The sequence below is a fragment of the Agelaius tricolor genome, unplaced genomic scaffold (assembly GCF_023055355.1).
Source record: "Agelaius tricolor isolate 1412-34295 unplaced genomic scaffold, bAgeTri1.0.p SCAF_7, whole genome shotgun sequence".
In the NCBI taxonomy this organism is placed as follows: Eukaryota; Metazoa; Chordata; class Aves; order Passeriformes; family Icteridae; genus Agelaius; species Agelaius tricolor.
In genome coordinates, this window is record NW_027269267.1 from 33,023,393 (window position 1) to 33,038,388 (window position 14,996).

At 38.3% G+C, this 14,996-nt stretch overlaps 1 protein-coding gene across 1 annotated transcript in view; it reads right to left on the reverse strand.

Annotated features, from left to right (window-relative positions):
- Nucleotides 1–14,996, reverse strand: part of GABRB3 (gamma-aminobutyric acid type A receptor subunit beta3) — a 116,013-nt gene that overhangs the window by 18,733 nt on the left and 82,284 nt on the right. The window contains exons 5-7 of the mRNA XM_071430885.1: nucleotides 12,002–12,084; nucleotides 10,814–10,951; nucleotides 2,738–2,890 (exon numbers count right to left, since the gene is read on the reverse strand). Of these exons, the coding sequence (XP_071286986.1) occupies nucleotides 2,738–2,890; nucleotides 10,814–10,951; nucleotides 12,002–12,084 (374 nt within the window). The remainder of the gene's footprint in view (nucleotides 1–2,737; nucleotides 2,891–10,813; nucleotides 10,952–12,001; nucleotides 12,085–14,996) is intronic.

Consider the following 14,996-nt stretch of genomic DNA (forward strand, 5'->3'; position numbering starts at 1 on the left):
TTGTACTCTCTGATTTTCGTTCTAATATTTGTTTTACAGCACTTGATGAACTTGTGCTACACAGAAATGGGTCACATGAGACAGTCTTGCTCCTTAAACAAGAAAAAATCTCATTAACCTGTAACGGAAGGGCATGGAATGTCATTGGCTATGGTAACTTCTGTGTAGCCATCTGTTCTCTGCAGTCCTGGCCAGTATGTACCTAATGGTGATGGTTGTGTTTGAAGTGCTGCCCTCACTTGGTCCACTTGGGTGTATCTATGCTATCCAGTAGCTCATTTATGAACACACCAGAAGTGTTTGGGCTTTATGCCCCACTTCCTATTAAGCTACTACTTAGCTTCAAGCTGCTAAACAAGCCCTGGCTGCTGAGTGGTAATGCCAGACTGTGTGATGCCCATACGCACCAGTTAACCCACAGTATATGCAGAATTACTGCACAGTAACTGCAGTTAATCTACAGTATCTCCCTCTACCCAAATTCAGATGCTGGATAATATGTTGCACAAAGGTGGCTAGCCTGCCTTCTTTCGTATGTGGGACCTTGGGAGACATGGAGTAAGGAAAAGGGGAATCACAGGGACACAGGTTGGAGTCTGAGTTTGCTGTGGTACATTACAGAAAAATAAGGGAACTAGGGAGTATGCTCCTGTTTTAAAAAAATAAGATAATACAGCAGGTAGATAGCACAGATTTAGTGACAAGTTTTGGGTAATGGGGCAGTGACAAGGTACGTGCAATTGAGAAGCACAGGGTTGAAGATAGAATTTGTGACAAGATGAGAGGCAGAAATATTTGTAAGGATTTATAGATCCATTTAATCTTCCTTAGGTATAGCTATCCCTGAGTATGCTTCTGTAAAGGATGAAATATTTGCTGTGAGATATTGTTATAGAATCTGTCCTGGTTCTGGCCAGGACAGGGTTTGTTTTTGCAGTAGCCAGGAGGGGGCATGGCTAGGACCCAAAGGTTATTCTATATCACCTCACATCATTGCCACAGGTTGCTGGAAGGGAGTCTTTTTCTGGGAGGAAGGTTTCTCTTCAGGTTGGGGAAAAGGTGGCAACCATTGAGTCACAAGTGAGCATTTTTGCTTGGGAATCACTCTCTTTTGTACAGTCTTGTTATTAGTATGTTTTTTTGTGTCTCATTGCTGTTTCCAGTAAATTGTTCTTATCTCAGCCTAGGATCTTTGCCTTTTGTGCCTCCAATTCTCTCCAGCCACCCACAATGGGAAGAGGGACAGGGAAAGGAAGCAGCAGTGTAGTTTTAATAGGACCACTAAATTGGAAAATATCCTAACTCTAATCCTAACCCTACGCTATGACAGAATCACAGAATTGTTTGGCTTGGAAGGGACCTTAAACACTATCTAAGTTTGCTGCCATGAGCAGTTCAAGTTGCTTGAAGACACATCTAACTTGGCCTTCAACACTTCAAGGGATGGGGAATCCACAACTCCTATGGGCAACCCGCTCCAGTGCCTCACCATCCTTACAATCAAGAATTTCTTCTTAATCTAAATCTATTCTCTCTCATTTTGAAGCCATTCCTCTTTGTCCTGTCACTACATGTGCTTGTATGGAGTCCCTTTCCAGCTTTCCTGTACGCCCCTTTTGGGTACTGGAAGGTGCTGTAAGATTACTCTGGCTGAACAAAACCAAGTCTCTTGGCCTGTCTTGACAGGAGAGGTGCTCCAGTCCCAGATCACCTTCATGACCCTTCTCTGGACTCACGCCAACAGGTCCATGACCTTCTTATGTTGAGGACCCCAAACCCAGATCCAGTATTCCAGCTGGGGTGTCATGACAGCAGTCAAGGAGAAGAATCACCGCCCTCACCCTGCTGGCCGCACTGGTTTTGGTGCAGCCCAGACACAGTTGGCTTTCTGGACTGCAAGGGCTCATTACTAGGTCGTGTTGAGCTCCTTGGCAACCAACACCCCAAGTCCTTCTCCTCAGGGCTGTTTCTCAACCCATTCTCTACCCAGCCTGCACTTGTTCTTGGGATTGGCTGACCCACATGCAGGATCTTGCACTTGGCCTGGTTGAACTTCATGGGGTTCATGCAGGTTTACCTCTCAAGCTTGTCAAGGTCTTTCTGGATGGCACCCCTTCCCTCCAATGTGTCGACTGCACAATTTTCTAGTGACCTTCCCTTATTTAAAGGATACCTTGATCTGAAAAGTTCTTGGGCAGGAATCACACACCTGTGCCAAATCCATGTTTTTCTGTCATGAGGTAAATGACACTTTAGGCTGTCATAAACATGTACTTAACATGCCATGTACTCTGAGGGGTAGGTGGCACGGCATGGTCCATAGCTGATGTGCCCCTGCATGCTGAACTGTTTCTGCCAGTGTCATTTAAAGCTGAGGTCCTCTCCTAGGACCTCAGGAGGAGGCTTGGAGCCACATTTGTCCTCCCACACTGAGCTGGACTAAAGCCCACACTCAAGTATGATTGTGGAGCTGGTCTCCTAGATAAAATTACAACAGCATTAACTTGATGAGAACAAGTCTGGGACCTGTATGAGTAGCTCGTGTCAGAGATTTAGTGGTAGCTACACTCTTGCATGAAGGGGGAAACATCTCTTTTGAGGCAATGCTGGATGACATGATTTTGACGCAAATTATTTTGGAATTTCAAAACACTGACATCATGTCGTAGTTTTTAACAACCTCTGAAGGCTACATTAAATCTGACATTTTAATGTCCCACTCATTTTTAGCACATACCAAGGGCAACTCTTGCTGCTGATGCATCATAATTGATCCAGAATGACACCCATGATAAAATGGTAATCAGTATGGAGGGCATATAGGTTTGAAGAATAAAGTAGCCAATATTTCTCTTCAACCTGAAGCTCAGTGAAAGTCTTGGATAGGCACCTGAGAAAAGAGAGAGGAAAACAGTGTTATTTATACTGAAGGAAAGACACTTGTAGATAGCTGCCTTCAGTTTCTACACATTTTGTGGGGTAGTATGACATCTGCAGAACAGTAGGGATGACACTTTCACTGTATTATTCATCTGTATTAAAAGAAACCTTGCAGTGAATACAGTGATAGCCAAGTAATTTGTATTTGGGAAGAAAAAGAGTGAATTACTTTAGACTATTGAACAGATAAGTGAGTACCAGTTAGTTTTTACAAACAATTGCTTAGGTGTCCAAATAAAATAGTTATCCAAGTACAGAGTTTTCCGCATAGAATTTATATTGAGAGAATAAGTAATGTGCATAGTTTTTTCCTTTACAATGAGGAGTTGTTCAAGTGATGAAACTTCTTAATAACATCTGAAGTATAAGAAATATGCGGCCTGTGGTGTCAAAAATAAATTGTTATGAATTTCACTAAAGGAAAAGCATTCAGACTAGATCCTCTAAAATCAGTTATAGCCAGCCCAAATTTTTCTTCTAAACATATTTTAAACAAACAAACAAAAAAAATTGAATTTTGTGTGCATATATATAGTTCATGAACAGTTACAAACAGAAAAAAATTAATAATGGAAAGAATTAATAACCTCAATACCAACTTAATTTCAAATTGGTGTATATCTTACTGAATTGGTATTAATCTTACTCAATATATTTTAGACACACATACACCCATATATATATATGTGTATATATATGTATATATATATATATTCAGATGAATATATTTAGAAATCTCAAATTGTTAAAAATAATTGTGACTTTTTTCACCAACTGCAAAGATGATTAAATCTAAATAGAGCTGTATAAGAAAAAGGTAGTCATTCACACATTAGCTCCATGATTTCAGTGTTCACACTACCAGTCCTAGATACACTTCTAACAGCTCATCTAAAACATTTAGTTAGTCAACATCCTAAAAAAAATTTTAGCACATACCAAGAGCCCAACCAGATATTAGAACACTTCCCACCCATTCTAGCGCAAATATGTAAGATTACATCTAGAGAAAAAATGAAAAATTAAAAACTTCCCTTAAAATTATATTCATGTGTTTGCATATGGGCTAAAGGAACTATATTTGCCCATATAGATATGAATAATGGATTTCCTAAGAAAGAAAGGGAAAGAAGGAAGGGAAAACTGCAGATTTCTCTCCATCACATTCCTGATAAGTTTGTTACACTTGGAGTCATACAACAGAAAAATGCCACACCATTTCCAGGCAGCAGGAGCATCAAGGTAATATCAAACTTGTGCTAATATCCTTAACTGTTGTATCAAACAATCTCAGAACAACTATCACCAGGAACAGAAATAACTGGTACTTGTATCTGGTTGCCGTGATTGCTTCAATCAGTAGCATTTTTTTCAGGTTGAAATGCCTTTTAGTTTCACCAATAGAAGTATATTGGTGGAATCAGAAGGATGTATTTCAGCCTGATTAGACCAAGGTTTCCTGCTCTCTGGAGCAGTCGACACAGTTTTCAGCAAGCAAACATCCATACTGCAGCTTGCTTAACATCTTCATTTTCAGAGAAACAATGTTTCGTTTCAAATGACAAGTTTTCTCATTGAAACCAGCCTTGCTTTTTTTTTTTTTTTTTTGCAAAGCTTAACATTTTCATTTGGATTCTTATGAAAATGTTTCTGTGGCCTTGGGTCTGCAGATTATATAAATAAAACAGGAGACCATAATGAAATATATAAACTGTGCTGTCATGAAATACATTAAAAATGCAGCAGACCTGATCACCTTTCTGCAATAAGAGTAGAGCATCAGACAGAAATCTTTATAAAGCTCTGCTGAGAAAAATTATTTCATATAATGCACTACCCACTCAAAGGGATTCTCTATAAATGTGTATAAAATTTTTCAAAAGCCCTGTCCAGGTCTGGATATCTGTGGAATATTATTGATAGAGGTGACAACTGAAATACTGATTCTTTGATTAAATAGCATGAAGGATTAATTCAAGAAAGTTCAGTAGAACTGAATCACTGAATCAGACGCAATTCTTGGTTTCCTCCAGAGCCAAGGACCCTGAATGCACTAGGGAAATTCAGAGAAAGAAGAGAGAACTTCACCATTGATAAAGCACAGAAAATGGTGTGGGTGAAAGAGGTGTGTATCAACAGGGGAGGGAATAATGTGTCACATATGTTATTAATGTTCAGTAATGAAATCCCAAACTGAGAAACCATATAACTGAGTGAGCTTTAGACATTTATCTTGAATGCTTCACCTGTGACCATGAACCATTACCTCAGCACCATTTCTGTCTAATTAGGTTAGGTAATTACTGAAACTAGTGAGATGTGGCCTTAAAGGGGGACTTCCCAGAGAGCTGACCTCAACACCAACCTAAATATGCTTGAAGCAACAGGTTTTTGTTCTGAAATTAGAATCCCAAGAACCATGTCTAGGGCTGTCAGTGCCTTCTGTCTTCCTGCTCTAGAGTTGGAGTTGACTGCAACAGAGATTCACTTGTTAATCTGATGGTGCCCTGATCCTTTTGAGATGCCCTGTGACATCTCTCAGACACCAGCATGCAGCTGATGGATGGATATGATTTACCCCCCTACATCTTTTTGATGAGCATGTGGATACCATGAAGGCTGCTGTGTGCCCTCTGAAATAGCAGTTGATTAAGCAACTCACTTGAGCTGCTTACACATGAGCTTGGTTGTGCTTACACATAAGCCCCAGTTCATCCAGTCAATCTGGCAAATGAAACCTAGAGAATTATCCACCAACTCCTAAAATGGACTCCTGTAGGTATACTGAATTTGTTTCCAGACTCCACCAACTGCATGGACTCTATTCTGACCAACTCAGACACCTAGTTCAAATGCAGACACTGAAATAATTTGTGACACCACAAATCAGAACAAGATTAATCCAGACCCTGCAAGTCTCAGGGTAGATTTTGATGGTGTGAGGCTGCTGGGCAATATAAACAAAAGTCTTGCTGGCATTACAGCTGCTTACTGCAGTTGACACATATAGTAGAGTATAAACTTTGTTAAGGTCTGGTTGAAATTGAAACATGAACTGGTAGCCTCATTTTTTATCATACTACATAGCCAGGGTTCTCCTTTAGGTACCTCTCCCTGAGACTGTGAGAATTTATATTACTTTCAACTGAATTGCTTTTATGTCTTCAAAAATTATCTATTCACCCTGCATCCAGCCTGCCCTCTCTGCTGCAGTATCTCACCTCCAGCAAACAGGCCACATGAGTCTGTGGAAAAAACCTATTAAAAGAAGGACCCCTCTTTATTTCCTGTAGTTAATTCCCCCTCTTTGTCTGAATGGCTAAAGCTCTGTGAAAAGGATGGATCCTAACCTTTATGGAGCAAGGACTGTAAGTCAGATCTTTATTTATCTAGAAAGATCCATCCTGTGGATTACTTATTTAATATAAGTTGACTTCTGGGTAAGCTCAACAATTACACTGTTACTTGTCTGATTATGATTGCATAATGATTTGTCAATTAAGGCTCAGTACATTTAGAGATTAATTGCCAGGAAATTCTAGTTATTAAGTTTCCATAAAAAACTTTTTTTTTTTCCTTTTAACCTTGTTTTGCCTTGTTATCCTTCCTCTCATATAACAGGTTGATGTATATGGGCTGATTTAAATACTACAGGAATAACAGAATTTTGCCAGAAATATTTCAATCTAACAGTATTGGGAATGAAAGTATGAAAATAAATACTTAATCAATACTTGAGCCCCAAATGTTCCTTTTTCACAGTTTTGGGCACTTGATAAAAAGAGATTACTTGTTTCTGTTCCAATTTCATTAAAAGCTAGCAAGCTGAAATATCTGGCTTCAAGGCTAAATTAGTCTCTTGCTGTTTTATCCAAGTATGAAACAAGATAACAAAGTTGGTCAGTTACAAAATTTTTCTTTTAATATATTCTTCTGGGAAGGTTCTTTGACTAATTGGAAATGTACTTTACATACTGATCTTTCAGAATACAGCAAATATTTAATTTTCAAATCTTTTAAGACTATCCTCCTCTTACCAACAGGTTGCTAATATGGCTTTGGCTGCTATGTGACTTGAAGCTTTAAGGTGGTGTTTTACATATCCCCATTCCTGTTCACTATCCAAGCATTTTGGGATAACAAACATTTAGGAGGCAGATTCAGGTAACAGAATCTTAACACTACATTTCAGGTGTTTGAATGCAGGTATTTGCTCATGCATGGAGCATGAGCTGTTAGTGGAACCCATGGAGATCTAGCCTTAGAGTCAGCTGATTCTAAGGGTGTGATTTAACTCTCCATACTGAGGTGTCTAAAGCCATTTGAGATGTGATAGGCTAAAGAAGAGCAGAACAGAACACTACTTAAGCAATCAATACTGAAGCAGTAGATGGTGAACAGAAAACACAAAGCTGTAAGATGCCAGAACACCAGTCTAACTGCTAACCAGGATCTTCTACAGCAGCTCAAGAAGCAGCAGACTGTTTTGTTTAGGCAACTGAATATGTCTTAAAATATTCATTTGAGAAAACAGAGGTGTTCAAGAGCTGAATAGCTCTTCAGGCTTCACTGACAGCACTGACTGGATAGCATTTGACTATGGGCTTCATTCAATTACTGACACATGTGCATCCAGTGCCATTTAAATATCTTATGGTATCCTGTATGGCCTTCAGCTAGTGTGACAAAGATAGTCAAACCAGGTATTTCTTCTTCACAGCAATTCAAAAATCATGAATAAAGGGAACAGACTATTCTACATGGCTTTGCAGGTACTTTCTAGACACCTGAAGGTTTTATTCAATTCCCAATCAAGTGTTCTCTTTTTTTTAAACTACGTGACCATACTTGTTTCTCCATTAATCTCAGGTATGCCATTTGCTAGATTTTCACTCACACTTACTTCACACTTACTTCACACTTACTTATTTTCCATAAACCCTTTTCTATTGCTCCATTACTGTCTTCAAGAGTGCTACCCTTGACCAAAAATACAAAGCTTAAGCATTATCAATGTAAATCAGACTTCTTTTTATTATGAGATTTGTGGTTTTGTTTGTTTCTTTTCTTTTTCTCCCAAAAAAGATCTTATTGGCTCATATTCAGTTTGAGATCAACAACAACCCCTATATTTCTACACACAGAACCCTGGCATAACCTGGCATTCTCTATCCTTAATTTGGATAGGAATAATTAGTTGCACACATGCTGTATTTTGAACTTGCCCATACTGAATTTTATACTTTTCTCAGATACATTTTTTTGCTACTTTGGCAAGATAAATTTTAGCTTCCATTGTATACTTCAACAGTATGCAGTTCCTCCAGCATTCTTGCAGCTCCACCCAGATTTCTGCCATTATTGATGGGGGTTTTCCCATGCTTATCATTGTTTCTCAGTAGTAACTATGGGAACAGATTTTTCCCCTTTGCCTAAGTTACACAAGATTATACAGCACAGTTTCTTTTGAAGGATAGGAGAAAAAACTAATCCAAAAGCTGTTTATGGCATGACTCTGAAGTCTTCTTTTAGTTTTATTCAATCAAAGCACACTAGGACTGAAATCTCTGAAATATTCCCTGAGATATTGCGCTCAAAGAACTAATATCTCCCCCTGAGACTTCAATAACCTCAAAGCCAAAAACATGCCTAACTTACTTTCAAAAAAAATGTAGCAACTGGCCCTAATTACTAGGACTGTAAAAAAAACTCTTGAGAAGAAACTTGAAAAGTGTCTGCTGACTTTATGTATCCGAGCTGCTGGCATGCTTTAGATTTAGATTTAAACGTGGTTTTGAGAAACAAATGTGATGTTTCCCTGCATGGAATACTTGTCATAAAATGTCATAATTAATCAAGCATTTTTATAATGTCCTGTATCAAAGCAATAGTAAATTCAGTATTGTGTCTTTATCAGTGAAAAAAATTAAATGTTCAGAAAACAGCACAAGAAACATGCTGTTCTCTGTGAGTCCCTAATGCCAAGCTGTCTTAAACCCTGAAGCATGAGACTTTTTTTATTCCTTTCACTAGTACTTTTAAGAAAGAACCATTAATATTCTGAACATTTGGTCAGTCACAGAAATATGTACTCCTAGTTTTTTTAGTCTCTCTTGTATTTGTCACATATCTCTTTGGATTTCTCGTTTTCCTGATTTTTTACAAATCTCTCATCTCTACATTACTAAGTCATGCATTTAGTGAAATATTTCATACTGAACTAAAAGGTGGCCTTGGACTGTCATAAAAATCACTCCACAAATAAGTTCTCTGTATTCTCATTCTTGTCTAAACCAGCCTTCCTACAAAAGCATATCCAGTCCTGTGGAGAGGCAGGTAAGCCCTGGCTGCCAAAGGTGACACTAGCTGCAGGACAGAAAGATGTAGGATTAGAGCAACTGATTCTCTATATAAAAAAATCTTCCATTCACAATGGTAAACGAGAACAGCAGCAGCTGGCAAACCCCCTCATACTAATTTCAATCCCAGCAATATTTACATTTTGTTCTGAAATACAACTTGTGTTTCTGTGTACTTTGAAACAGATGCTGTGTCCAAAGAGTGGGTGAAGTGATGCTTACAAACATGATTCAGCTGTGCTTCATTTGTTCTGGTGTGCTGAGACAGATGGAACAGCACACTCCTGTGGTCTGAACAGCACTGAAAATCTGAAGGCCTCAATAATGAACAAAGTAATGGCCCCACATGTGATGATGGCTTTCTGTGTTGCTTTGGTTTTGTCACACATATTCCTATTTTGGTGTCTAACACCAAATATGTAAGCCAACCTTGCACTTTGTAATCTAAAGACATCCAGTACTGTCAGTTGCTACTAACTTTTATTCTATCTTCAAGGAAACAAGCAGGGATTGAATTTTAACACTTTAACACTTTACAAATGCTCTGGATGGCTATATATAAAGCATTGTATATCAGTGCAAATCAAGAGACAAAAGACATTATATTCACTATATAACAACAAAACAAACATGCACTGAAAAGTTGCAGCAAGGTGTTTATAAAATTGGTACCTTTTTGACCTAGCATGCCAAAACACATTTATGTACGATCAGTTACCTGTAGGTTACATTTAAACTCATGATTCAGAGGTGAATGACTTAACACTTATTTAGATCATAGGTATTTAGGTGTCTAGTTAAGTATCACACACATACACAAAAAATAAAAATAAACAAGGAGGCAAAGAATCTGAAAATGGTTTGGATTGGAAGGGATCTTAAAGACTATATAGTTACAACCCCAGTGCCATAGGCTGGGACACTTTTGACTAGACCAGGCTACTCAAAGCTCCATCCAACCTGGCCTTCAATACTTCCAGGGATGAAGCATCTACAACTTCTCTGGGCAACCTACTGCCTCACCACTGTTACAGTAAAGAATTTCTTCGCATATTTATTCTAAATATACCCTCTTTCAGTATGAAGCCATTTGCCCTTGTGCTATCACTACATGTTTTTGTAAAAAGTCCCTCCCTACCTCTCTTGTTGGCCCTATTAAATGCTGGAAGGCTGCTAGAAGGTTCTCTTCTCCAGGCTCATCCCCAACTCTCTCAGCCTGTTTTCATTGGAGAGGGGCTACAGCCCCTGATCATCTTTGTGGCCCTGCCTGGGACTTGTTCTAACAGGTCCGTGTCCCTCTTGTGTTGGAGGCCCCAGAGCTGAGTCCAGTACTGAATGCTAGTCTGGAATTTTCATGGGCTCCTACCTCCAGGTGTTGTCAAGTAATTTCTTTATCCAAACATGCAACACAGGCCACATATTGTGACTGGTAATAATAGTTAATTATTATTAACAAAACAGTAATTTCATGCACAAGAAAATGAAACACTAAATGGACAAATGGCAATACTTGCCTGTGGCAAAGACAACATTCTTTGACACCAGTCTGTATTCCACAATAGAGAACTGAGGAAGTTCAATCCTCTCCACTCCAGTGACTGCATTGTCTCCACCTCTCCAGTAGAACTCTATGTCATCAGTTGTGTAGCCATCTGCAGGCAAAGCAAGAGAGTCAGAAATAACAGCAGACTCAAACATAGCTTCAAACATGCAGCTTGTCATTTGTGACAAGAAAAAGAATTGGCACAGCTGGAGAGCTGTATGGTATTTTGCCTGTGGGAAGGTCTCCTAAATTGCTACACCATTACAGTCTGCCTGGGAATTTTAGGCAAAATACTCAGCTTTCTTTTTATTTTACTTTTTTTTTTATCACTCATGTATTATTCACCAATGGTCACAGTGAGAAGAAAACACTATCCAAGATTTAGGATATCAAATGCATTTAGCACTGAAACTAAATGTATATTTACACTGATAATCACCAGAAGAAGGTTGATTGTTCAATGAACACAGAGAAACATAACTGGGGCAGACCTTTTCCACTCACAGTAAACTGTGAGTTGCATTATTTCCACTAGCTTCCACTAGTGGAGGACTACAGCTGAATATGGAATATATACTAGTGTTTTCTGTATATGGCCCACATTTTCCAGCCAGTAGCAGAAATGGACCAGGTACTTCTGAAGTGCAAATATTGCAATCCAAGGACATGACTAGGAGAAAGGGAGAATACTGCTCTTTTTGTAACACAGTTTCAAATCATAAATGGGGTCAGTCTGAAAGCCCATGGTAGGTCCTGCACCAAGATGATCCATACATAATAAAGCATACTGAAAGGAAAGTGTATCACAGTGTTTGCTCTCTTGAAAATAAATCTGCTAAAAATACAAATATTCATCTCTCATGTTGAAGATAAGCATCCAGTCACTACCTCTGCCAAGTCAGGCAGGAATACTAAATGACTTCATTCTGTCCTCACCTCATTTTTCTAGGATGTATTCGTCTATCTAGGAATGGATGACTCCTCATATCTTTTAATAATTCAAATAAACAGACAAACAAAAAAATCCAAATGGTGATAATTACATGATTCAAATAGTGTTTATAGACACATGAGTAAATATTAAACAGTTCTATAAAACAACCAAAAAACCCAACTCTATCCAAATTAGATTTCACATGCATTTTTTTTAGGTACGTACAGCTTTCTATTTCCAGAGTACAGTTTTGTTCATCTAATGGGTATCTTCTCAAGTCCATCATACATGCTGCAGTGGTTGTGATTCTGAAAAAAAAGCATCAAACAGTTTTACCATAAAGCCAGTAATCCAGGTTTTGGGTGGTGGGGTTATCTTCCAAAGTGAAGACCCTCTGAAGAATAGCTTACCATAACTGAGAATCTGGTCCATATTTTTACATTGAGCAGCAGCCTAATAGAGCAGCAATTACACTGACTTTCAGTGGAACAACTGGCTGTGAATTACCCTTATGCAACCAGCCCCCTTGGGTTTCAATGGACCTATCCTCATATGCAAATATTACATGAACATTTGCTGAGATTAAAAGATACAACTTTATAACAGAAACCATGAAGTGAAAATAGTCTGCTACAAATGTCAAAATGATTGCAGCTGCATGAATAACTGATTTCTTGGTTTCGTGGCAGGTCTAGAAAAAAAACACTGAAATGTTGAAAAAAGTTTTAAGTCCAGCAAAATGCTTTGTTTTAAATCTTACTTCCTTGGTTTTCAAATTGAAAGAGGATTTTGTTGTGAAGCTCCATATTGAATTTTAGGTTTTCTCCTCAAATAACAAAACACTTTCACTTCTCTGTCTATTTAACCATTTAGCACCCTAAGGACGGTTTTGCAAAACATTTCACTACTGATGAATCAGCATTATTCATCAACATCTTGCAGATCAGGAGAGTCAACAACAAACATGTGCAACCAGAACAACTGTCTTAACAGTTTCACACAGCACTGTCACTTCATTTTGTAATTATGGATTTATATATTTGTTCTAACTTTAGACACATAAAACCATATGCTCATAATTAATCTGCAGCATATTCTGATGTTTTTCTGAATCACAGCCTTCACCAAGGGTATGTACATTATTATGCATCATTGTTTTTATAATGGCTTAGTATAAATTATCTTCTGAATCTGACTAGCTCCATTCCTTATTGATCCTTTTTTTGATATAAATAAGACATGGACGTTGCACAGTTTGTTCCTAAACAAATAATATTCTAGTGATAATTTATGCTAATAAATACAAGATGGAAAAATTCCTTAAATGTACCTCTAAAAGCTAGAACCCTCAATGTTAATGTTTTTTTCATGTGTTTTCTCTGAAGTTCTTTCTTCTACCCATTAACCTTCTCAAATTACAGTCTTCTAATCTGGTAAACTACTTTAATATTCCAGGGCAATGTTTCAAGAGAAAAAAGTATTTAGGTGCCTTTCTTCACATCTTTCACAGTAAAAAAAAACCTTTATGTTTTTATTATGAATGTTGTATCCAATCTCAAAGAAAAGGAAGGAAAGACTGCTTATCCTTAGTATATAGGACCATCTTAGATGAATAACTACATCATATCTGAAGAAAGGTATTGAGACCATTATTGCTATCTCATAGCACAACAGAAGCCACTCTTCACTGACTGAGAAGGCTCTTTTGCAAGAAAATATTGTAATTTCTTTGCAGAGGGAGAGACAATTGTATGAGCACAAAGGCAATGAAAGAGGAAGGAGAGGGAAAAGCTCAAGGATCTGTTACTCAGCACATCTTTTCACTTATGTTCCTACCAGTAGCCAGTGTGAAAGGCACACACCTGATCTTTGTGCTTTCTAGCCTTACCTACAACATGATCAGGTCTTTGTCACCACTGGCTCTTCTGACTGTCCTCTGAATAGTCTTATGCTAGACCCACAGGATTTCAGGTCCTAAGTATTGTATCACAAGAGGATACTTAGGTCAGCCTTCCTCCAAGCTGCAACTGGGAATTGCTCTGGCTCCTCTGGTAACACAAATTCCAGTGGGCTGGAGCTGTGTACAAACAGCAGTTCCTCAGTCGCTCTGCAGTTTAGGGAAATGTCTTCTCTGCAACCAACATCTGCAAATGCCCTTCTGGAACCTCAGGCAGGGTGGTAAGACACAGAGCTATTAACTATGGAGATGATTAATCATCTGGGTTGTTTACCCTGGAGAAGAGAAGGTTCCAGGGGGATCTTATAGCAGCTTTCCAGTACCAAAAGATAGACTACAAGAGAGCTGGAGTAGGACTTTTTAGAAGGATGTGTAGTGGTAGGACAAGGAGGGATGGCTTTAAACTGAAAGGTGGTAGATTTAGATCAGATTTTAGGATGAAATTTTGACTTTGAGTGTGGTGAGGCACTGGAACAAGTTGCCCAGAGAAGTTCTGGATTCTCCATCCCTGTAAATGTTGAAGCCTGCACAGGGCTTTGAGCAACCTGATCTAATCAAAGATGTCCCTGCCCATGGCAGGATGATTTAAAGGTCCTTCCCAACCCAAAGCTTTCTATGATTCTTTGAATGCCTCCTCAATATGATTCCTAAGAGCAGATCTAGCTAAGCATATAAAACAAGGATTAACATACAGTCTTAGAGGAGAAAACTTATTCTTAAATCTGTGATTATTGATAAGCAAGCCATGATGCCCTTAACAAAGCCATACTGATTGTGCAATGAAAGGATCTTGCTCCTGAGCCAAATAATAACTGTGTTCAAAGTAAAACAAGTAGGCATGCTTGGAAATTGTTGATATGAAGGTTCTCTCCCGTGCTTTAGAAGATTTGCCTACACTAACCTGGGTCTCATGTGGGATCCTGCAGCAGAATCCACATGAGCTAAGTTGATACAAAAGGGAATGTGCTAGCAGACTTTTAACTATTATGTTGTATAACTAGCTATAAATGCTAGCCTTACAGAACACAAATTATTAATTTTACAATATTGTAAAAAATTATACAGCTTGCAGATTTATATTCAACTTAATAATTGTGTTATGACTTTTAAGGAATGTATTTTTATTTTGGTCTGTTCACATACTCTAGGGGTTTGCATCACAAGTTCCAGTACCAGAAACTACACATTCTTGCTCAAGAAAATTTTTTACACTACAGAAAAATGAACTAGAAAAGGAGATACAGCCAGAAATAGACAGAAACA